Source organism: Aethalodelphis obliquidens, unplaced genomic scaffold (genome assembly GCF_003676395.1).
Source record: "Aethalodelphis obliquidens isolate GAN/ISIS:26980383/991018 unplaced genomic scaffold, ASM367639v1 scaffold10, whole genome shotgun sequence".
Classification (NCBI taxonomy): Eukaryota; Metazoa; Chordata; class Mammalia; order Artiodactyla; family Delphinidae; genus Aethalodelphis; species Aethalodelphis obliquidens.
Genome location: NW_020837954.1, coordinates 1,081,259 through 1,105,041, shown reverse-complemented (window position 1 = coordinate 1,105,041; position 23,783 = coordinate 1,081,259). Strand labels below are relative to the sequence as shown.

The following is a 23,783-nucleotide window of genomic DNA, read 5'->3' as shown; positions in this document are numbered from 1 at the left end:
AATAAATCCAAAATAAAAAGCTAATTTTTATACGTACCTTAGTGGATTTCAAGAGACTGTTTCTTAAACTTTGAATGTAGGATTTGGCAATGATTATTACAATTGTGAAGAGGTAAATCTGTTACTAAAATTTCACAACTTTAAATTAGCTATACATTTAGAGATTTTAAGGTAACATATGAGAACTGAGTTGTTCTTAAATTTTCTGAAAGAATATGTTCCACTTTCACTGTGGAAACCTCTAGACACACTTCCAAGGCAGCAGGATTCACAGGAGGGATCAGATGGAACCCCCTCATCCCTCCTGGCCTAGCCCTGCGGGAGCCCTCCTGAGTCTCTGAGGGTGGGGCCGTTTAGGCTGGTGGTGCCTCTGGTAGTGGCTGATGCTTTTGGCCACAGCAAGGAACGGGGATTTGACCTGATATCTCTGGGTACAAAAGAAATAAGGAGGTAAACACTTCTCTGATAAGAACTTGACTCCTGGCCTTAAGACTCTCCCTGTCTATACTCTGGCCCTCCCGGTGGTGACCAGTGCAGGTCACTGACCACTGCCTCCCTGCCCCCCAAAGCCAACCTTAAGCCTTGCCGAGCAGGAATTTTGCCCAGAAGAGTTATGTGTCCCCTAGAGGACTCTGGCCTCTCCAGTGTCTACAGCCCTCTGTCCCCAGGGAATCCCCTGAAGGAAATAAACATTCCTACCTGGGACTGATGGACTCAGATGCTTTTGTCTGTTCCTCGAACAGAAGCCTGGGCTGCAGCAGGCACGGAGCTCTGCTGATCATCCTGAGTGTTCTGCTGTATAAGAGCGTCATCCTATTTCCTCTTGTCTCTTAGGACTCTGCCCTTAAGCTCACCTGGTCCCTGCCCACCACACTCCCAAGCCCTTTGTTGAGTCATGAAAACATCTAAGCAAAATGTGATAGCCTTAGAGTCACATGTAATATCCCTGAGTGACCCCTTATAAGGCAACATCCTACCTCCAAATTTGTCCCAGCTAGGCTTCTGGTAGCAAAAAGTCCTGGAGGAAGACCTTTCTCCAGGGGTTCACATTCCCAGGAGAGTGCAGGCAGAGGGGCATGGGGTGATGACTGCAGTAAGAGGAAGAGGACCTAGGAAAGGGAGTGGACCATACAGGGGCCGTGCATATGTTTGCACTCACGCAGGCACATTGCCTGACACTTAGGAGGCCATCAGTATCTATTTGTCAAATACTTATATATTACATATGTGTGTGTATATATATATATATATATATGGCACAGAAAAAGGAGACACATGTATCCAAATGTCCCTTAATGGCTCAGAGAGAGCCTGGAGGAAAGCAGTCACATATTGAAGAACTGGAGAGCTATGGCCATGGAGAAATATTTCAGTAGGTTTTTGTCAAATTCAACCCATTCTAGACCAAGCCACCAGCACCACCTCCTCTTGATGCACATTTGTCATGATGAATTATATGTTTCTATGAGTTGCATGTTCAGATCTCTGACATCTGTTTGGAAATTCTGCTCATTCTCTGCAGGTGTCCTGACACGGAGAGCACTGTTATGCAATTTTTAGTGCTCCAGAAATGCTTGTAATTTGACAGACTGACACTGAACAGTGGGCTTACATGAGCTTTAAAAATGTGTTTATCTGATCTCAGATAGTGCTGTCATCCTACATAAGCCATGAAATTTTTCTATTGCGAAATATTTCAGAAGAATGGAAAAGAACAGCATAATATATAGCCAACACCCACGTTTCACAAATATTAACATTTTGCCCTATTTGCTTCACCTTTTTTTCAAAACTAAAACATTCCAAATTGAATAGAAAGCCGTTTTGTGCTTCTCCAAGATCCCGCTCCCCTCTCTCCACCCTCCCCAGAGGTGGCTGCTGTCCTAAAGTTGTGTGCCTCTTTCAGGCCCATTTTTTTACATTTTTACTCTGTATATATGTTCATAAATAATATATCTTGTTTTGCTTTTTTTTTTTTTCTTTTGCTGTACGCGGGCCTCTCACTGTTGTGGCCTCTCCCGTTGCGGAGCACAGGCTCCAGACGCAGGCTCAGCGGCCATGGCTCATGGGTCTAGCCGCTCTGCGGCATGTGGGATCTTCCCGGACCGGGGCACGAACCCGTGTCCCCTGCGTCAGCGGGCGGACTCCCAACCACTGCACCACCAGGGAAGCCCTGATTTGCTTATTTTTAAGCTTTACCAAAAGTGGTATTTCCACACTGTACCTATCATGCTGCAATTTACCGATTTTCATCAGCTTTGTGTTTTGGGAATTGAATCACAGCACATGTCTCTAGTTCATTCACTTTCACTGCATAGAATGAGCATTCTCATTGTTTGAATAGACACTGTTTACTTACCTGTTTTCCTGTTGATAGACATTTGGGTTGTTTTGATTTTTATCTATTTCATATAATGCTGCCATCTCCTTGCCCCACACATGTGTGAGCTTTTCTGTAGAGTTTATATTGGAAGAGGGGAGCTGGGTCAAAGGGCACATCCATCTTGATTTTTAGTATATACTACTAAATTTGTTCTCCGAAGCCATTGTACCGATGTGCACTCGTATGAGAGCTCCTGTTGCTCCACATCGTTCTTAATGCCTGTGCTCTCAGACATTTCCATGTTTGTCACTCTGATAGATGTGAAATAGCATCTTGTTTTCCTAACCACCAATGCAGTTGGTCCTCTTTACATGTTTGATGGCCATGCAGGGTTCCTCTTCTGTAAATTGCCTGTTCGTTCTCTGTCCACTAGTTATTGGATTGTATGTCTGGTTTTTATTGATTTTAAGGGTTATTTGAATATTCTGAATGCTAATCCTTTTTGATAGACTACTCCCTTTCCCCCTACTTTTTGTAATCATCTGATGTCCAGGTTATCACTCTTTATTCCTTGTTCATCCTAAAATTTTAGCATCTTGTTCATTGTCTCTCTTTCCAGCACGAGCACTGCCTTAATTATTAGGGACTTCAATATTCACAAGGATGATCTTCTTAGTTCCTGATCCCCTCCCCCAAGCCACACACTCCACAGTCATGCCACAGACCTTGCCATTAGCATTGCCTTCATTATCTTGATGACAAGCATCCCACTCCTTCAGTGTTTATCCTTCAACACACTCTCTCCAACAGCCCGACTTCAATAATTCTGCAACCCTAATGGAACCTGCTATCCATTGACCTGCCAATATTTTACATCCCCTACCCCTTCATGTCCCCACCTCATACCTTATCTGGCTTAGAATCCACATTCCATCATTATAGTCACTTCTTTGTATGTGTAGTTGTTCCTTTGCTCCTCTCTTCCTCCCTTGAACTTTTCTGGAAAAAAAAAAAAAGAACCAACATTGAATAAACATTACATAATATTTAATAATAAAAATTACATAATTTAAAAGGGATTAAATTATCAAGAAGATGTAACTATCCTAAATGTGTATGTATCTAAAAACAGAGCTTCAAAATAGATAAAGCAAAAACTGATAGAATTAGGAGAAATAGGAAAATCTGCATTTATAGTTCAAGACTTCAACACTCCTCTCTCAGTAACAGATAGAGCAAGTAAACGGAAAATCAGAGAGGATGTGGAAGACATGAACAATGCTATCAACCAGCTTGACCTAACTAACATGTATAAAACACCCTACACAGGAGTAGAATATATGTTTTTTTTCCCCAGGCGCACATGGAACACTCATCCTGATAGATCATATTCTGGACCATAAAACAAATCTCAAGAAATTTAACAGGATTGAAATCATACAAGTATGTTCTCTGGCCTCAAGAAGATTAAACTAGAAGTAAATAACAAGGATACCTGGAAAATTCTTAAATGTCTGGACATTAAAAAATGTACTGCTAAGTATTCAACATCAAAAAAGAAATCATCAGAGAAATTAGAAAATATTTTAATAGAATGAAAATGAAAGCAGAATATATCAAACTTTGGTGGATGCAAACTAGTATCATAGTTCTCTCACGTGTGTTCTCTCTCCCCTGCAAAACAGTTTGTGTATAAAAAAAGAACGATCCACTTCTAGTTGGCTAAATACGTCTATAAAACCATCTTGTCATAGTGCTTTTATTGAGAGGAAGCAGGGAGACTGAATTTGACTAGTGATTCTTTTTCTCTAATTTTTTTTTTCAAGTTCTCTTGGTACCAAACAATCTGTTTGTTCTGCCACTGATAAGATTGCTCCTACATTTGCACTTAAGGTGGTGCTAACAAGGGGAAGAGGACCCTCACTGGAATGCAGACCACTGCGTGGGCACAGCAATACCCAGCAAGCCTCTATGGGATGACGAGAGGGTCAGGGGACTCCTGCCTTCTCTCGACAACTCGGCCCTGTAAGTGATCCCTTTCCCGATGAAGTCTACTCCTTAACCCATTCTAGATGACGTGGAATTCATCCACAACCTTGACACACAACAGGTGGGCACCAGCGATGGACACATCTCGCCAAATACTATTTGTACCTTCTCTCCTTTCCTTCCTCTGGTTTTCCCAGAGGTTTGTCATTAGTCATCTTTAAAGAAACAGCGCTTAGTTTCGCCCATCATCCCTACAATTTCTTCTTTCTAAGGAGATGGGAGGATGCTGGTCGTGGTTTGGTTTGGTGTTGTGGTTGCTTGGTTTGTTGGTTAGTTGGTTTTCAGTCTCCCTCCCACTCCATTCCACCCGCCTCTCAGTTCCCCTCACCAGTGGCAACTAATGTGCTTATATGAGGAACTACATTTATCAATCACACTTATATAGTTTTAACTCCTTTTCATAAAAGAGCAACATACTGTGCACACTGTCCCACGCATTATATATTTCACTAACTAATATATTTTGGAGATCATGATGAATCACTACAAAATGAGATTCCTCATTCTTTTTAATAGTTACAAATAGTATTTGGATTTTATGGATGTTTGCTATAACGGACTCAATATTTTGCTTTTATAACTACTGCAATTAATAGCATTTTTCATACATAATTTTGCTGTATCTATAGAAGAAATTAGGAGAAATAAAACTGGCAGGTCAAAAGGTATACGCTTTTGTTATTTTATTAGATATTGCCAAATTGTCCACCATAGATGTTATACCAGTTTGCACTGCTGCTTGCAATGTGTGAGACAATGTTTCATCACACCCTAAACACAGGCTAACCCAGTGTTTAATCAATTTATTGGATCATTACCAACCCGATAATTTTTAAATGGTATTTCAGTTTAAAACTGCATTTCTGGAAATTCCCTGGCAATCTAGTGGTTAGGACTCTGTGCTTTCACGGCCGAGGGCATGGGTTCAATCTCTGGTCAGGGAACTAAGATCCTGCAAGCCGTGTGGTGTGGCCAAAATAATAATAATAATAAAAAATTTTTTAAAACTGTATTTCTTTCTATACTAGTGAAATTGAACATTTTCTGTGAATGTCCATTCATTTTCCTTAACCATTTTTTCTAAGAGTTCTTGTTTTTTTCTTATTGATTTGTAGAGGTTCTTTATGCATTAGGAAAATTAGGCCTTAGTCTATAATATGAGTTGCAAATACTTTCCTCTAGTTTGTTATTTGTATTTTAACTTTTCTTGCAAATAAATAAAGCCCTCTTGGTGGACTCTTCCCTATAGAATTATGAATCATGTGCTATCCCTTTTTATTCTCATTAATTCTTTATTGTCTTAAATTTTATATGGTCTGATTTAATATTGCTACTCCGGCTTTCTCTTGGTTAGTAATCACCCAGTATATCTTTTTCCATCCTTATGTTTACAACCTCCACAATCACTCTTTCCACTCAGCCTCCTGTAATCAGCATATAACTGGATTGTATATTCCTTTTTAAATCTAACCTGCGAGTTGTTTAATAGATGAGTTTATCTACTTCTCATTTATTGTGATTAGCAATAAATTTACCATATTTTATTGTGTTTTCTGTTTATCAACTGTAATGTTTACCTAGGGCTGCTCTAACAAATAACTACAAACTTCAAAAAACAGAAATTTATTTTCTCACAGTTCTGGAGGCCCGAAGTCTGAAATCAAGGTGTTGGCATGGCTGAGTTCCTTCCAGAAACTCTCGGGGAGATTCCATTCCTTGCCTCATCCAGCTTCTGGTGGCTACTGACATCCCTAGAATTGTTGCTACATCACTCCCATCCTGCCTCTGTCTTCATATTACCATCAACTCCTCACCCTGTGTGCCTCTGGACAGTTATCACTGGGTTTAGGTCACACCCAGATAATTGAGGATGATCTCATCTAGGGATCCTTAATTTTTTTTTTTTTTTTTTTTTTTTGCGGTACGCGGGCCTCTCACTGTTGTGGCCTCTCCCGTTGCGGAGCACAGGCTCCGGACGCGCAGGCTCAGCGGCCATGGCTCACGGGCCCAGCCGCTCCGCGGCATGTGGGATCTTCCTGGACCAGGGCGTGAACCCGTGTCCCCTGCATCGGCAGGCGGACTCTCAACCACTGCGCCACCAGGGAAGCCCTAGGGATCCTTAATTTAATTACATGTGCAGAGACCTTTTTTTTGCAAATAAGGTTGCATTCACAAATTCCAGGAATTAGGACAGGGACATATCTTTGGGGGGAGGGGCTATCATTCAAGTCCATCCTTATTCTTTCTTCTTTGCTTTTTAAAATTTTTGGCTCTTTTCTTGACTAATGTCAGGTTGATAAAGGTTTATCTTTTTACCTCTGATTGTTCAGAAGCTATGGCTATTTACATTAATTTTGGTAACTGTCCTTAAATTTTAACATATAGATAGCCATAAAATTTTCTAATAAAATCTAATTTTTAAAGTATTTCTGTCCTTTCACAAAGTAGACCCCAAAATTAGCGTACTTTCATTTCCCATTCAATAACCCCACAGCCCAATCCTCTTTGTTATTTTGTCTAGAACACTGGTGTCCAAAAATTCCAAATACCCAATTAATAAACTCTGAGCATACAGCTGCAATGTATGTTTTTGTTTATTTAGAGTTTATATAATGTATCACTTAACATATTACATAAATTATAAAATATATACAAAAATATAAAAAAGAAGAAATAGGATATAAAGATAAAAATTCTAATATTTTTCCTGAACACCAAGAGATCATTTTGCTAACCCTCTGGGGTGCATGCACTCCATTTTGGATACCACCTGTTTAGAGACTTTATTTTACTTTCAAAATAACACATAAAGTATATTAACAAGTAATTTCCTGTCAATTAAAAATTACACTTACCAAAATATTTTACAAAATTCAATAATTACCGTTGCTTCTTTTTTTTTAAAATAAATTTATTTATTTTTATTTTTGGCTGCATTAGGTCTTCATTGCTGTGAGCGGGCTTTCTCTAGTTGCGGTGAGAAGGAGCTACTCTTCGTTGCAGTGTGTGGTCTTCTCACTACAGCGGCTTCTCTTGTTGCAGGGCATGGGCTCTAGGCACGGGGTTTCAGTAGTTGTGGCTCGTGGGCTCAGTAGTTGTGGCTCACTGGCTCCAGAGCGCAGGCTCAGCAGTTGTGGCGTCTGGTCTTAGTTGCTCCGCGGCATGTGGGATCTTCCTGGGCCAGGGCTCGAACACGTGTTCCCTGCATTGGCAGATGTATTCTTAACTTCTGTGCCACCAGGGAAGCCCTACCATTGCTTCTTTTTTCCTACACCTTCTCTCTCAGTTTGCCTTCATTTAGTAATGTCTTCTGGTTTTCCAGTAGGCATATTTTAAGACTTTCAGACTTTTCTTTTTTTGTGTCTGCACCATAGAATCGTCTCTACTGTCTCTCTTTGACTTTTAATTCGCAAGTATTTATTCTTTTTTTCTAATTCTACTTTCAATGTAACAGTGTAATGAAGTGATTAAGCGCTATGGAATCAGATTGCTACTCTGTTTTTGAATCCTTGCTCTACCGATGACACCCTGTGAGAAGCTGGGCAAGTTATTTCACCTCGGTTTCCTCATTTGTGTATGATAATAATAATATTCACACTTCATGGGATTATCGAGCTGACTAGATGAAATTTAATGGCTTACTATGTTTAAAGCATCAAGATTTGTGCCTGGCACTTATTAAGTACTCAATAGAGTTAGCTATTTATATTTCTAATTTTGCTGAATTGAAGTCAGAAGACATAGTTGGTTCTCTGTCTCTCTCTCTCTCTCTTTCTCTGTCGAGTGGAAAATTTTATTGACATTTTTCTGTGGCTTGATTTGTAAAGAATTCTGTGGGTATATTCTTGTGTATTTGGTTTGCAGAATAAAGAGCTGCAAAGCCAAGATCAGCTCTCCCTCTAAGGACTAGAAAAACCGGACAAAATATTTTTTATGCATTTTAAGGTATTAGAAAGCTATCAAAGTTACTGGGCTCAGATCCGGGGATCAATAGGAGAATAGGTAAATACAACTTGGAATATATCCATAAAATGGAAAAATTATGCAGTATTAAAATGGAGCAACTAGATCTGTATGTATCAACATGGATAAATTAAAAAACATTAAGTGAAAAGTACAAGATGCAAAGTATTATATGCAGTCTGATATTAATTATGTAAAACATCATACAGTTACTATATATTTTCTGTGAATACAAATATTTGAATTAAAAAAGGCTTAGGTCTGGAAGGAAAAATACTAAGTTCTTGAGTTTGGATAACTTGGGTGTGAGGGAGAGGGATGAGAGAGTGGGAATGTTGCCAAAGGGGATTTAGTGTGAACAGATAGGCAAAATGTGGTCTATACATACAATGGAATATTATTCAGCCTAAAAAGGAAGGAAATTCTGACATATGTGACAATATGGGTGAACCTTGAGGACATTGTGCTAAGTGAAATAAGCCAATCACAAAATGACAAATACGGTAGATTCCACTTATATGAGGCTCTTAGAGGAGTCAAATTCCTAGAGGCAGGAAGCAGAAGGATGGTTGTCAGGGGCTGGGGGAGGGGAGAAGTGGAGAGTTATTGTTTAACAGATATAGAGTTTCAGTTTTACAAGATGAAAAGAGCTATGGGGATGAATGATGGTAATGGCTGCACATTATGGATGTACTTAATACCAATGAACTGTACTCTCAAAAGGATTAAGATGGTAAATTTTATGTTATGTGCATTGAGCAACAATTTTTAAAAATTTGTAAAGGACTTAGCAGTATCTATAATATTTTAAATTTTTTTAAGCTAAACAATTTTTAAAAGACTGAAATGAAAATAGAATAAAACAGGTAATTATGTTACACTTAGCTAATCTATAAAGTGCTGTTAGACATATAAAGGAGGGCACGACAAAATGTACCCTAATGGAATTTGGATATACCATCAGGTTATGGGGGCCACAGGGAGGGGCCAGCGGAACCTGATGTCTGCTTATTAATGACAGCTACATCTGTGAGGACTTGTTATATGCCTTATCTTCTGTATATCCAAGGCTCTGGGTTCATTATCTCATTTAATTCTCACGGCAGCCTTTTGAGTTAGGTATTATTTTTGTTCCCACTTGACAGATGGAAAATCTAAAGATCAGTGAATATAAGTAATTTGTCAAAGTGACAAAGCAAGTAAGCAGTGGAGCTATAATTTATATCCAGGTGTGTCCAACCCCAGCCTCCTAACCTCTCTGCTACAATTTTGGTTTTCTTGTAAACTGAAGTAAATGTCCATACACTTATCATGGCATTAAGATATAATCCAGGGGACTTCACTGGTGGTTCCGTGGCTAAGGCTCCATGTTCCCAATGCAGGGGGCCCCGGTTTGATCCCTGGTCAGGGAACTAGATCCCACATGCCACAACCAAAAGTTTGCATGCCTCAACTAAAGATCCTGCATGTGGCAACGAAGATCCCGCATGCCACAGCTAAGACCCGGTGCAGCCAAATAAATAAATATTTTTATATAAAATAAAGGATATAATCCAAAGCAATAGCTATGGAAGAATATGTGAGATATTTGTTCATTAACATGACTGTGTCCTTAGACCCAGAAAGATAAAACTTGTAGATGCCTGCCCTCTGAGACTCAAACCAGTAAAAAGAAATCTTTAATGGATGAGAGTAGCTAGCTAAAGAATTCACTTTAGGGAACAGATCAAAGTCAGAAGAGACAAGTGCATGCACACTTCAATCAGGATGTCTAGAGTGAAGTCACGTGAAGGCATAATTGATGGGAGCGATTTGGATTTTTAAATGTTTATATTCTTTGATGCAGTGATTCTACTTTTTGGAATCTATACTAGAGGCATAATACTAAATACTTAAAAGAGCTTAGTCCATAAATACATTCACCATAAAATGATTGATAATAGTAAAAATGAAAGTCAATCTAAATATCTAACACTAGTACAATGGTCAGGAAAATGAAATCCCCATGTGATAGAAAGTATGAGCCTCCCATACACATACACACATATATGAAGAGTTTGTTATTGTTAAACAACTTGTGTTGTTTATATTGTTATACATGTGTAAAAGACAACATGCAAATTACAAGAGGAATTCCGATCAGAGCCAGGGTGACCCTCCTGCTAACAAATACAGAGAGATACTGCATAACAGATAATAATATTAAAAATATGTAGTTGAGGAAGGAAATTAATAAAAAGCAATTTTATGATAAAATAATAGGAATTAATAAATAATAGGAAATTTTCAAGTCCCAGAAACAAATAGGGAAACCAAAGCCATCAGGTAAAGAAGGTGAAACTAGGGCCATCAGTGGAGTGTTGGACCTGGAGATAGACCCTTAGGGTCCAGGGTTGGGGCTTTAATATCCACATGGGGATGGAAATGAGGCTTCAGGTCCATGAAAATCAGGGACCTTATTTTGACCTAATTCCCTCTAAAACAGAGGCTAAAGCAAGGAGGAAAGCGTTCAAGCATTATTTGGTGTATTAGTCAAGGTTCTCCAGAGAAACAGAACTGATAAGATGCGGATTTACATAAAAAGTGATTTATTTTAAGGAATTGGCGATTGCAACGATGGGCTGACAAGTCCAAAATCTGCAGGGTGGGCCAGCAGGCTGGAAGCCCAGGGTGGGGTTGATGCTGCATTTCTCTCCAAAGGCTGCAGATTCTGTCTGCTGCAGAAACCTCTCCTGCTCAAGAGAGGTCAGCCCTTTGTTCTCTACAGACCTTCAGTTGATTGGATGAGGCCCACCCACATTATGGGGCAGAGTCTGCTTTCCTCGAAGTCCACTGATTTACATGTTTATTTCATTCCCAAAATATCCTCCCAAATATACAAATTTATCTCCTCACAGAATAATGTTTAATCACATGACTGGGCACCATGGCCCAGGGAGGTTGAAGCATAAAATTAACCATTACATTGGGGAAGTGCAAACAGAGAGCAGCAAGGCTGAGAAAAGGAGAAGTGAAGCAAGGAAACGTGAGGAGGTGTGAAATGGTGCGCTGTCCTTCTGGCTGACACTTTATGCTAAGCATCAAAGATCACAGAAGGTTACTCAGCAAGCCTGTCTGGCTGGCATATGGTTCTTCTCCCAACAGGCTGCAAAGAGACATGATAGCCATGGGAGGGAGGAGGAAGGGGAATTTATCTGCCAATCTCCCTCTCATCTCTTGCTTTCCATTAGTGAAATTTCAGTCCACAGGAAGTTAACTCCCCAACGCCCCCTGGGGTTGTCAGGTGGCTCTTTCTGCAGTGAGAGTCAGTGTGAGGTTCCATCCAAGTCTGGATGTGGTGGGAGGAGCCAGAAACTCTGGGTTCGTGGATGTTCAGCCTGGCTGTCTGGTGGCAATCAAGGTGAAGGACTTACTGTTCCCAGAGAAAGTGATGGTCAGCCCCTGGTAGTGTCAGCAGAGGCCAGGAGGCTGTCGGTACCGAGGAAATCTGAGGGTGAACATAGATTTGAATAAAATATAATCCAGCCCTTGAACCACTCAGAGTCACTCATTCCCCTTGTATTGACTCCCATAGTACATTGTAGGGACTCCATTTCTTGTGAGTACAAGATGCTCTCACTCCTTCCCCAAGCAGGAGGCATGGGGTCCAATCAGTAGTCACAGAGTCCCTAAAGGTGGTGGCCAGTTGCAATCCCCTGGAAGAATTCAGATACAAGAGTCAGAAACAAGAGTTTTTGCTGTTGCACCTGTTCCCAGGCCATAACTGATAATTATCAGCTCTCTCCTCCACCACCCATTCTAAATATCCCTTATCTCCTGACCTCATTTAGGCTGGTCCAGATTGATTGCCAGGTAGTGTAACCCAGACCTTCAGGCTCCTTTTCTTCCTGCCCTTGGTGGGTTGTAGTTGCTGTGATTCCCATGATTATTCCCATGGTTATGTAGTTGCTGTAATTCCTGTGTTACTATAGGAGATAGGAGTACTAAGAGACACCCAAATCAACACCCTGAGTTCTGGAAATTCTCTTTGCTGCTCCTTTGCATAGAAGTAACCCTAGTTCCTCATGCCAATCAGGATTGATCACCCAACCAGCACAATAAGTCCTTCCTTTGCTTCCTGGTCCACTGTGGCCAGGTAGAAAAGTGGCCAGATGATATCTACCACTCCTGACTTGGGGGGCCCATTCTCAGAAAGGTCACATTCCTGTTAGGTGACCCTTTCTTTCCATACAGCTACCTCCTCTGGGTTCCAGTAGCTGCTCCCTGCCCTTGCCCCTTTATAATAGGCAGAATAATAGCACCCAAGGATGTCCATCTCCTAATTCCCAGAACCTGTGAGAATATTAGTTTATATGGCAAGGGGAGGATTAAGCTTGCAGATGGAACTAAGGTTGCTGATCATTTGGCTTTAAAATAAGGAGGTTATCCTGGATTATCCAGGTTGGCCCAGTGTCCTCAGAAGGATCCTTTAAAAGTGGAGGAGAGGGCTTCCCTGGTGGCGCAGCGGTTGAGACTCCGCCTGCCGATGCAGGGGACGCGGGTTCGTGCCCCGGTCCGGGAAGATCCCACATGCCGCGGAGCGGCTGGGCCCGTGAGCCATGGCCACTGAGCCTGCGCGTCCGGAGCCTGTGCTCCGCAACGGAAAACATGAAAAAAAAAAAAAGTGGAGGAGAGAAGCAGAGAGTCAGAAGTGGGGAAATGACATCATTGGAAAGCCAGCCATTGCTGGCTTTGAAGATGGAAGGGGGCCGGGAGCCAAAGAACTTGCAAAACTCGAGGAAACCATTCTTCCTTAGAACTTCCCAGCCCTGTTCACACCTTGATTTTAGCCCAGTGAGACCCACTTCACAATTCTGACCCCTTAAAAATGTGAGATAATACATTCGTGTTGTTTTAAGGCACTAGACTTGTGTTAACATTTTATAACACCAACAAATATATCCCTTAGCATCACTGCAGGCCCAAGGGCACTGCACAATCCTAGTTGGTTTCCTAAACCCCTTAAACCTTTGAGGGGTGTTTAATAAAAAAAACTGTTTACAATTACCCCGTTTGAGTTATTACCCATTTCCTGCTGAGACTCTAAACTGATACTGAGCCCAAAGCATCATTGCCAGGATTCGAGTGTCCTCAGCCACAGGAAGGGAGAAGAAACTTGTCCAAAGAATTAAAGGGGCAGCTAATTAAAGTTCTCGCTGAGGTGTCCTAAAGGCACCCGTGAAAAGCCTAGCCCTCAGGTAGCCAGTGAACCTAATTTCACTCACCCCTCTCCTCCAAGTCTCCCACCTCTCTTCTTGCAATCTCGAGGAAAGAACCCTGGACTAAGAATCGGGAGTTCTGCTCTATAATCTGGCCTTTGCCATTGAGTGTCTTTGGGAAGAGCAGCTGATTTCTCTGCGCCATGACTATTTCATCTGTTAAAAGGTGAGCTTGGAGTAATAGTCCCTCAGCAAGCCATCCCATCTCTGACATTATTAATCTGTGTAATTTCATATTACCCTGAACCTTCCATCCTCTCCCCTGTGGCCCACGGGACTTCAGGTTTCATTGCCGAGGTCCTCCCGGCAGCATTAGCTGGGCTGTGCTGCAATAACCAGCCTTCCATGGTTTGGAGAACAGGGTGTTGATTTCTCTCACATGTGTCACTCCAGGGCAGTTCCAGGTCAGAAAGGCTGGGTTGAGAATGGGGGTGGGAGTTCTGTTCCATAAAGTCACTCGGGTACCCAGACTAATGGCAACTCTGCCATCTTCAACACGGAGGTTTCACCATTGTTGTGGTTGTTTCCATCTCAGTCAACCAGACAAGGGAAAAGGAGCAAGGAGGAGAATTTGTTGGAGTGTTTTACGGGCCAGGACTCAAGTAGCAGACATCACTTCTGCTCCCATTCCTTCATTTAGAACTCAGTTACATGGCCACACCCAACTGCATGGCAGATATATTGCTGGGAGCCTAAGAAAGAAAGAATCAGTGGATTTGGTGAACAACTGGGTGTCTCTGCCACAAAAGCTCACATGGAACTCCTTCATCTGTCAACTCAGGCCCCTCTGAAGACCCCAGGAACCCTTACCCAGCTGGCTCCTACCTCCCTCTCTGATCTAATCTAATCTAATCTAATCTCCAGCCACCCACCCACACTCACTCCATCCTTGTCTCATGGGCCTTCCTCGGATTCCTGAATCCCACCTAGCACTTGCATCATCCCTTCATTCCACCTGGAATACTACTCTCACCAGGAGGGCTCTTCCTAGCCATTTACATCTTGGCTCCCACATCCCCTCCACAGAGACCCTTCCGTGACCATCATATGCAATGTTATCCCCATCTCCATAGACTTCTGTGACATTGTCCTGTGGAGAAATATGGCTGAGACTCTCCAGAATTGAAGGACTACACCAAATATCAAGCGACATAATTAAAGATGAATGCTCACCTCTGCTGGAGACATCAGCGTGCAATCACAGGGCATCAGAGAGAAAGAACTTCAAAAGTATCACCTCAGCAAAAAGAAAATGAACCAGAAAGGAAGAATAGAATGCAAGAGGCGGTAGTGGGCCAAAAGCGCAATAAAACACATTGGCACATCTAATCTTTGACTGATGGTAAATCGTAACTGTTGAGAGGTTAAAAGCATACAAGAATTTAAATACTAGACAACTATAAGGTAGAATTTAAGAGGAAAGATTGCAGAGGGAAATTAAGTCATGTTACATCTTTAGTGGAGGAGAAGGATCATCATTTTTATTAACTTTTGACTTTTATAGAAAAATATAGTTAGGTATGCACAGTTTTTAAAGTTTTACCTAGCTGCAAAAATGGATGTATAAATAGAAGTCACTACTTCTGATCAGTGAAAGAGACAAGAAAACTTCATTAATCCAACAAAAGGCAAGAATGGAGAGAAGAAAAAGAGAAACAGGGGAGAAAAGGCTGGTAAAGAAAAAACGTCTAAATACGTCAGGTATGGCAAAAAAAAATGCAATCAAACTAAACTCACCTATTTAAAAATGGGGTGTCTCAGGTCAGCTTTTTTTTTAAAATCCAGCTCAATGCTGTTTAAAGAGACAAGCCTTAAATGAAGTGCCTCAGAAAGGTCGAAAACAGGAAGCTCATCTATTCTTTTGGCTTCAACCATGACCTCCATGGGAATGACCCGCGTGGAAACCACACCATCACCAGAACCTGCAGCCACAGGTTAACAGGGATAAGCCCACTGTTAGTGGAGGGTAGGGCAGGAAAGGCCAATGACCCAAAACGTGGGTGAGTCGGTTCAGATTGTGCTTTCTTTTCTGACCAGAGAGTGTAGCAACATGAAAAGCTTTGCTGAGGATGGACAATTGATAATGGTCTGTAAAGAAAATGACAAGCAGTAGTAAAAATCCGTCTCCAGCAGCATGGGAGACAATTTATCACAGCAGTTAGGATGTGAGCTTTGTCTCGTCTGGGTGTAGCCCTCCTCCCGAGTTTTAGGAATAACTTAGCAAGTTGTTTATCCTCTCCACGCCTGTTTCTTCACCCATGGAATAAAGACAGTGATGCCACCTCTCTGAGTTTGGGGGAAGGCTGAATTAGGTGACAGTGCCTGGACATGGTAAGCCTTCGGCAAACAGCCTCTATTACCGCTATTACCGATTACCAAGTCAAAGACTGGATACAGGGCTTCCCTGGTGGCGCAGTGGTTGAGAGCCCGCCTGCCGATGCAGGGGACACAGGTTCGTGCCCTGGTCCGGGAGGATCCCACATGCCGCGGAGCGGCTGGGCCCGTGAGCCATGGCCGCTGAGCCTGCGCGTCCAGAGGCCACAGCAGTGAGAGGCACGCGTACCGCAAAAAAAAAAAAAGACCGGATATAACATAGTAGTGCCACTCCCAGGGTTAAATACCTCAGGGGTCACCTCAGCCAGGACTTAGTTCTCAGCCCTGATGGTCCAGAATCTCATTTTTTTTCACCTCCAGCAAACCTAATTTACACAAGTGAAAATTACAAGAAACTATGTGCAAACCCAAACATAGTTTTAAGTAAGTATAAGTGCCAAGTAGACAGTGTCTCCCCAGATTCAAGAAGAAATTTCCCTTTCTCTCTCCTTTTCCTTCTCTAGGGAATCAGGTCCATGGTGTGGCAGGACCACTAAATTCACAGATTGCTTAAAGGTCCTCTGTGGGGAGAAAGGTGTATCCTCTGTACCTTTGCTTTTGGTGTCTTTTCTTCCCCTCCATGGAAGCCGCCCTGTGTCAAGATTCACTCCCCCTGTGACAGGGAGATGGATGCTCTAAGCACCGACCTGAGCACAACTCCACTGCTACCTTGTCCCCGTTTATCACCCTGAACCCTGTAGATAGAGCTTCTTATTTGTGTGCTCGGGGTTGGTGGGGAACGGTTAGAAGTTCCTGAGCCTGATCCCTGCTAGGATTCAGTCATGTCTGGACATGCCAGGCCACCCAGGACCTTCTGTTGATAAGAGATTTGATGGTAAGGGCACGAAAGAGCACTGGACACTATGGGGGGAAATTAGGAACACAGAGCAGGGTCTGTCTGGAAGATTTATCCTCTGGCCCAGACTCACTGCAGAGAATGCCTGTGCTATTATCACTGTGACCTCTGGGAGACACAGACTCCACTCAGTACTGATACCCAGTGACCAAGTGACACACTCAAAACCTTGGAGGGATTCTCCTCCACAGAATACAACTCTGCACGCTGTGAGCCCACAAGACACAACTTACACTGACAGCTAAGGCACAGGCAGGATGACATCAATAGGTGTGGTGGGCAACCTCCAAGATGGTCCCAATGACCTTGCCTCTTGGTATCACACCCTTGTCCCCTTCCACATGTGCCATGGTTGAACTCTGTGACCAATAGCATATTGATAGGGACAGAGTAAAGGGACAAAAAGTAGGTGATTAAATAGTTAATCCCACTAAGGGATTGTAAGTAGAGAAAAAAAGCTGGGAGACCCCTGTAAGTTAACGATCACTCAAGAAAGCAGGTTTGCTTAACCACAAAACCAAGCAGTCTTGCTTATCAGCAAAACCATGCAACAGAAACATGAAGACATGCCCCAAAACAATAGAAGAATTGCGACTGAGAACCACATCCTGCCCAGTGAAGTCAGTAAGTTAGTGATTCCTAGGACATGCTCCTCTGTGCACAGCAGAACAAAAATATAACGAAAAGGTGACATTATACTGAAACCTGAGATGATTTACCATATTTTAATATATGTTACCACTTTTTTGCTCATTTCCATTGCACCATGACAGTCCCAGTTTGACCATGTAGGAGCAAGAAAACTCCCCCACCCAATGTGGAGGAGGAGCTGATGATAGAAGTGTGACGTCTACTCAAGAATGAGGAAGAAGGGGACTTCCCTGGTGGCACAGTGAGTAAGAATCTGCCTGCCAATGGAGGGGACACAGGTTCAATACCTGGTCTGGGAAGATCCCACATGCCACAGAGAAACAAAGCCCATGTGCCACAACTACTGAGCCCACGCTCTAGAGCCCATGCTCCACAACAAGAGAAGCCACCGCAATGAGCAGCCCGCACACCACAGTGAAGAGTAGCTCCCACTCTCCACAGCTAGAGAAAGCCCATGCGCAGCAACGAAGACCCAACACAGGCAAAAATAAAAATAAATAAATAAAGCAATTGTACTCCAATAAAGATATTTTTAAAAAAGTTTTTTTAAAGAATGAGGAAGAAGGTGGTCTTTTCCCCCTCCCCACTTTTCCTTTGATTATAAAAATGTAACCCACTAAGTACTCAGGGCAGCGCAATGCTCACCTGTCTGCTTGTAAGCCTCACAAGCTTCCTATTCTAATAAAGCACTTCTTATCTATTACTTTGCCTCTCTCTGAATTCTTTCTGTGCTGAGACATAAAGAACTGGAGCTCCTTGAGGCCCCCCGAGACACATTTCTGCAGTTTCAATATGGCAGGAGCCATGGCATGCCACTTCCAAGGCTTGGCCATAAAAGACCAAGATCATGGCTTCTCCCTTGCTCCCTCAGATCACTCACTCAAGGGAAAGACAGTTGTCTGTCTTGAGTAGCCCTATGGAGAAGGCTGCTTGGCGGGAAACTGAGGCTCAGCCACGTAAGTGAGCCCTCTGAAGGTGGACCCACCAGTCCCAGTTCAGCCTTCAGATGGCTGCAGACCTGGCCAACGTCTCTACTGCAACCTCATGGGAGATCCTGAGCCACCAACTAAGCCAGCCTTAGATTCTTGACCCTCAGAAACTGTATGAGATAATAAATGTTGGCTGGTTTAAGCCACTGTAACAATAGATAATAAAATAACATTCTTCTAACACAGTTATAAACAAATGGAATTTAATGTAGTAAATCCTACTATGTAAATATGGACAAAACTTTAAATGTATGTAATGGAAAGTAAATGTTTAATAATGCTAAGATATATTCAACGTCATGGTGGGGGGAAAGTGTATTGTCTAACAGATATATTGGGAGGATTTAAGAGATTTCTTTGGAGAATGCTGATACTTTCTCATTCCCTAATCTCCAGGGAAAGGATAGAAAACTACCTTCCAATGTAAACCTATTGAGAGATGGCTTCCAGGGCCCACTGGAGAGCCTGGTGTGTGTTATCTGCAGCTGGAGCGGATCCGAGACTCCTGCCTAACTCAGGCCTTAGAAAGCTGAAGCTGCCTGTGGCCACAGGACAGGGGACCTGCATTGCCAGGGTTTGTTAGAGGGTTGAGGGTTTTCCATACAATAAATGTTTGCCACTCAGCAGAGGGGAAGCCAGGCTGGAGCCATTTTAAGGTCTTCCCAAGAATACCACGTGGAGAGTGAAGAGGTTCCAATTGTTGGTGTATTGGTGACCACCGGATCCAGATGGGGTGGGATGGGGGCAGCAGCCAGAGGAACAGAAGCCAGAGGAGGTGAGAGAGTAGCAGGAGGGGAAGATGGGAAGGCGGAGGAGAAGTCTTACCTAAGAATGCAGTGTGAAGTGTCGATTATCATCTTGGTTGGACATTTAAGTTTTTTTATTATGAGGGTGTTTCAGCATGTAAGAAGACCCATCACCTAGATTTAATGATTGTTAGTGTTTGTATAGTTGCTTCATCTTTTTTTCTAAGGTGTTTTGGGGTAGCTTGCAGACATCAGGGATTCCATATTTCTAGATACTTGAGACTGCTTCTGCAGAGAACAGGGGCGCTTTCTTGCAGCCGCAGCAATACTGTCACACCTAGTGGGGTTAATGGTGATTCTCTGGAGTCTCCTGGTGCCTGACACATATATAGTTTCCTTAACTGTCTCCGAAGTGTCTTACATATATATGTATGTGTATATATATATATATATATATATATATATAGAGTTGGTTTGTTCATGTACAGAAAGATAAACAGGAAACTTTTAACTTCTAAATTGAAGCTGTTATTTGTGACTTAAAGTGACACAAGACTGCCCAAAGAAGGAGCAGAATTCCATTCAGGAGTGGAGGAATTTTATCCCTGCTGAATAAATCTGAAAGAAATGACAGAAAACAAGGGGAAATGTGTATTTTCATAATTTCCTGAAAAAGAGAGAAGTTTGCATTTTGTGAAGGTACAGACACTGCCAGAAAGACGCTGTAATAGCTTTATTCACATCTTTGTAACCCAGGTGTTCAGACACTGCACAGGAGTCACATACATTGCTGATATGTGTGTAAATTGGTACAAAGGCTATGCAGGGTGACGTGGCAGTATCTTTCAAAAGCATATGCTCTTTGATCCAACAATCTCTTCTCTAGGATTTATTCTGTACATATCCATGCCATGTGAAAGACCAAGTAAAAGGATATGCCTTGCAGCATTGTTTGCAGAAGACTGGAAACAATTTTCAAGTCCATCAGTGAGGGATTTTTTATATATATATATATATATATATACACATATATGTATAATTTACATATACCTATATTTACAACATCTATATATATTTTGGCTTCACCATGCAGCTTGCGGGATCCTAGTTCCCCAACCAGGGATTGAACCCAGGCCCCAGCAGTGAAAACACCAAGTCCTAACCACTGGACCACCAGGGACTTCCCATATACCATATATACTTATATTTACATGGTATATATTATTATATATTATATATGGTATATATAATTGTATATCGTATACATATATGGTATAGTGTTCCAGAGCAGGAATACTGTAGAATGCTCTAGGCAACCAGAAAGAATGAAGCTAGATGTACAGATAGACTCTTAAGTGCAGGTGGAGGGGCTGAGTGCACGTGCTGGTGTCATACCACAGCTTGTCCTCCTTACCATCCTCCCCTTCTGGCCTCACTCTCTTCCTGAGAGTACAGACTCTCTTGTTCTCCGGCTCAGGTTGGGTTCAGCCTTTGGGACGCAGGGAGGGAAGAGAGCATGGAATGGGTATTTAGCCCCTGCCTCTTCCCTGGGATACCCCAGCTGGCTGTGTTGCTCATACTGGGTCACTGTGCCATCTCACTCAACTGTTGCTGGCCCTGGCTGGTTACTGCATTCTCCCTGGGCTTCTCCTATGTCCTGCCCACACTTTCGTAAGCAGTCCATTCATTAAAGTCAATTCAAATGACTCGTTATTTGTGCCACCTGTTTTCTGTCAGGGTTCTGACTGATACAGTTTTAGGCACTTATGTAAAAAAAAAAAAAAAAATGCATGTTGGTGGGGGGCACGGGGAGACATGCGCTTATATATGCTTAGAACATCTCCGGAAACCTGCACAGAAACTGCTAACAGTGGTGCCTCTAGGAAGTGGTGGCTTGGGGAGCAGAAGAAAGGGATATTCACTTTTACTGTATAATTTTTGTTCCTTTTGAATTTTGTACTATATGCATATATTACTTACAAAATAAGTTTTGTGAATATTTTAATTGAATGAATGTGACATGTAACATTGTTAGTTTTTTGTTTTGTTTTGTTTTTTTGCGGTACGCGGGCCTCTCCCTGTTGTGGCCTCTCCCGTTGCGGAGCACAGGCTCCAGACGCGCAGCCTCTGCGGCCATGGCTCACGGGTCCAGCCGCTCCGCGGCATGTGGGATCTTCCTGGACCGGGGCACGAACCCATGTCCCCTGCATTGGCAGGCGGACTCTCAACCACTGCGCCACCAGGGAAGGCCATGACATGTAACATTCTAAGTATAAGGTGTACAGTGCGTTACTTTCATACATTTATATATGGTAATATGATTGCCGATGTAGCACTATTTACCACATTATACAATTATATTACAATATTGTTGTCTGTATTCATTATACTGTGCATCAGCTCTCTACAGCTTATTTTTTACTTGTTTCAAGTTTGTACCCTTAAACACCATCACTCCTATCAGCACCCCCATCCCCGGTCACCATCACTTTACTCTCTGTTTTTTACAGGTTTCACTTTTCTAGATTTCACATATAAGTGATGCCACCAGTACTTGTCTCTGCCTGACTTATCTCACTTAGCATAATGTATTCAAGGCCCATCCATGTTGTCACATACGGGAGGATATCTTTCTTGTGGCTGAATATCAAAAATAAATTTTGGGGCTTCCCTGGTGGCACAGTGGTTGAGAGTCCGCCTGCCAAGGCAGGGGACACGGGTTCGTGCCCCGGTCTGGGAAGATCCCACATGCCGCAGAGCGGCTGGGCCCGTGAGCCATGGCCGCTGAGCCTGCGCGTCCGGAGCCTGTGCTCCGCAACGGCAGAGGCCACAGCAGTGAGAGGCCCGTGTACCGCAAAATAAATAAATTTTAATTTTTCTTTTACAAAATAATTTAAAAAATAACGACTGCAGAGGGACAAGGTGACAGAAGGCATCACATGCAGCTGTCCCTGCAGTGCGCAGAGCCCTCCTTCTGTAGGAGCAGCTGCCTCTCCTGGCAGATACTCCAAGCTGCCAACTGAAGAAGGAAGGAAGGAAAGGGGGGAAGGGAGGGAGGAGGGAGGGAGGAAGGGAGGGAGGGGGGAAGGATGGAGGGAGGGAGGGGGAAGGAAGGAGGGGGATGGAAGGAGGGAGGGAGGGGGAAGGAAGGAGGGAGGGAGGGGGGAAGGCAAGCATAATTAGCAGGCTTCTTACACTATACACTACAGACAAGGGGTACAATGTTTTGAAAAAAATTGGTACATTTACTCAGAGCATTTTCTGATTGATGCTCATTGGCAGGCGAGGGGCTCAAGCTAAGGGCAGGAATCTCACAGCCCCCATCAGCGTGCATGTTGGCCACACCTTGTCCATCCCCTGTGGAGCTCAGAGTCACAGTGACCAGGATAGAGTCTGCTCGGGATGCTCACTCAGGCCCACTCTTTAATCCCTCTCTGACATCCTTACCACCCCACCTACAGAGCCCTAACCAGCCTTGGCCCGTTAGAGTCATAGCGACAGAGCAGGGAGTCTGGCTGGGGGGCCCGGTCCACCTGCTCCAGGCTTGTTTCCTCCTCCCGCTTCTCCACCGCTGCGGCCCTTTACTCAGCAAGTCTCTATTTTTATCGCGCTCATTATACTGCAGGGCTCTTCATTTTCATCTCATTATTGTTGGCAGGGTCATCCAGAGGCTTCGTTACCCGGGAGACAGGGAGGGAGGCTGCACACTCAGCTCTTCCCCAGGCGTGGCTAAACCATCATCTGACAATCAGGGTGGGCTCTCTCTTTTCTGACTGTAGGGTGACCGCCAGAGCCCATCAGCTGTTGCAGCTCTTCCTCCTTCCAGAGCATCTGGTTCAATCACAGTTCCCTGCATTGATCCTTCCCTGCTTATCCAGAAAGGGAGAAACGTGTCTATATTTTATAGGCAGATATATAATTGATAGAGAAAACAGAACATCCATACAAGTCCTCGGTGTGAATATTTCAGAGAAGGAAAGTGTCTAGAGGTAACAGACTGCAGTATTAGGAGCATGTGGAATAGAAACACACCTGCCCTAAAGAGCACGTGTTGCTGCTACTTCCAAGGGCTGTGGCTAGACGAGAAGTCTCCAAAGCACATTTGCAGCAAGGCCCCCGGTGCTCTTGCCCCAGACTCCACTGCAGCAACTGGAAACAGACGATGATCTCCAGGAGGTGGCCACGAGGAAAAGGAGGGGCCAAGGCACATGCTGTTGAGAGGAACTGGTGCTTCACCTCTGTCCCCAGCACTGTTTCCATCTGAGGGTCCTGCCCCCACCCTCTCCCTCACACTCTGCTCTCCTATGGCAGGGACAGAGGGCCCCAAGCCCTCACACCTGTGCCTCTCCTCGTGTGCTGTCTCTGCTGGAGCTGCTCCTTCCCATCCTATAAAACTCCCACGGCAAATGTCGCTTCTTTAGTGAACCCTTCCTGGACCCCTACCCTATACCCCTCGGGCAGAGTTAAACATGCTTTCCTCTGAGATCCTTTGTTCCAGGATTGTTATGGTTGGTTGTTTGCTGCCTGATTGTCCCACTGCTTTTTTTTTTTTTTTTTTTTTTTTTTTTTTTTTTG

At 43.2% G+C, this 23,783-nt stretch overlaps 1 protein-coding gene across 1 annotated transcript in view; it reads right to left on the bottom strand.

Annotated features, from left to right (window-relative positions):
* Positions 1-23,783, bottom strand: part of LOC113622956 (dehydrogenase/reductase SDR family member 2, mitochondrial-like) — a 162,890-nt gene that overhangs the window by 124,042 nt on the left and 15,065 nt on the right. Inside the window, 1 exon segment of the mRNA XM_027111723.1 lies at positions 2,971-2,991. Within this exon segment, the coding sequence (XP_026967524.1) occupies positions 2,971-2,991 (21 nt within the window).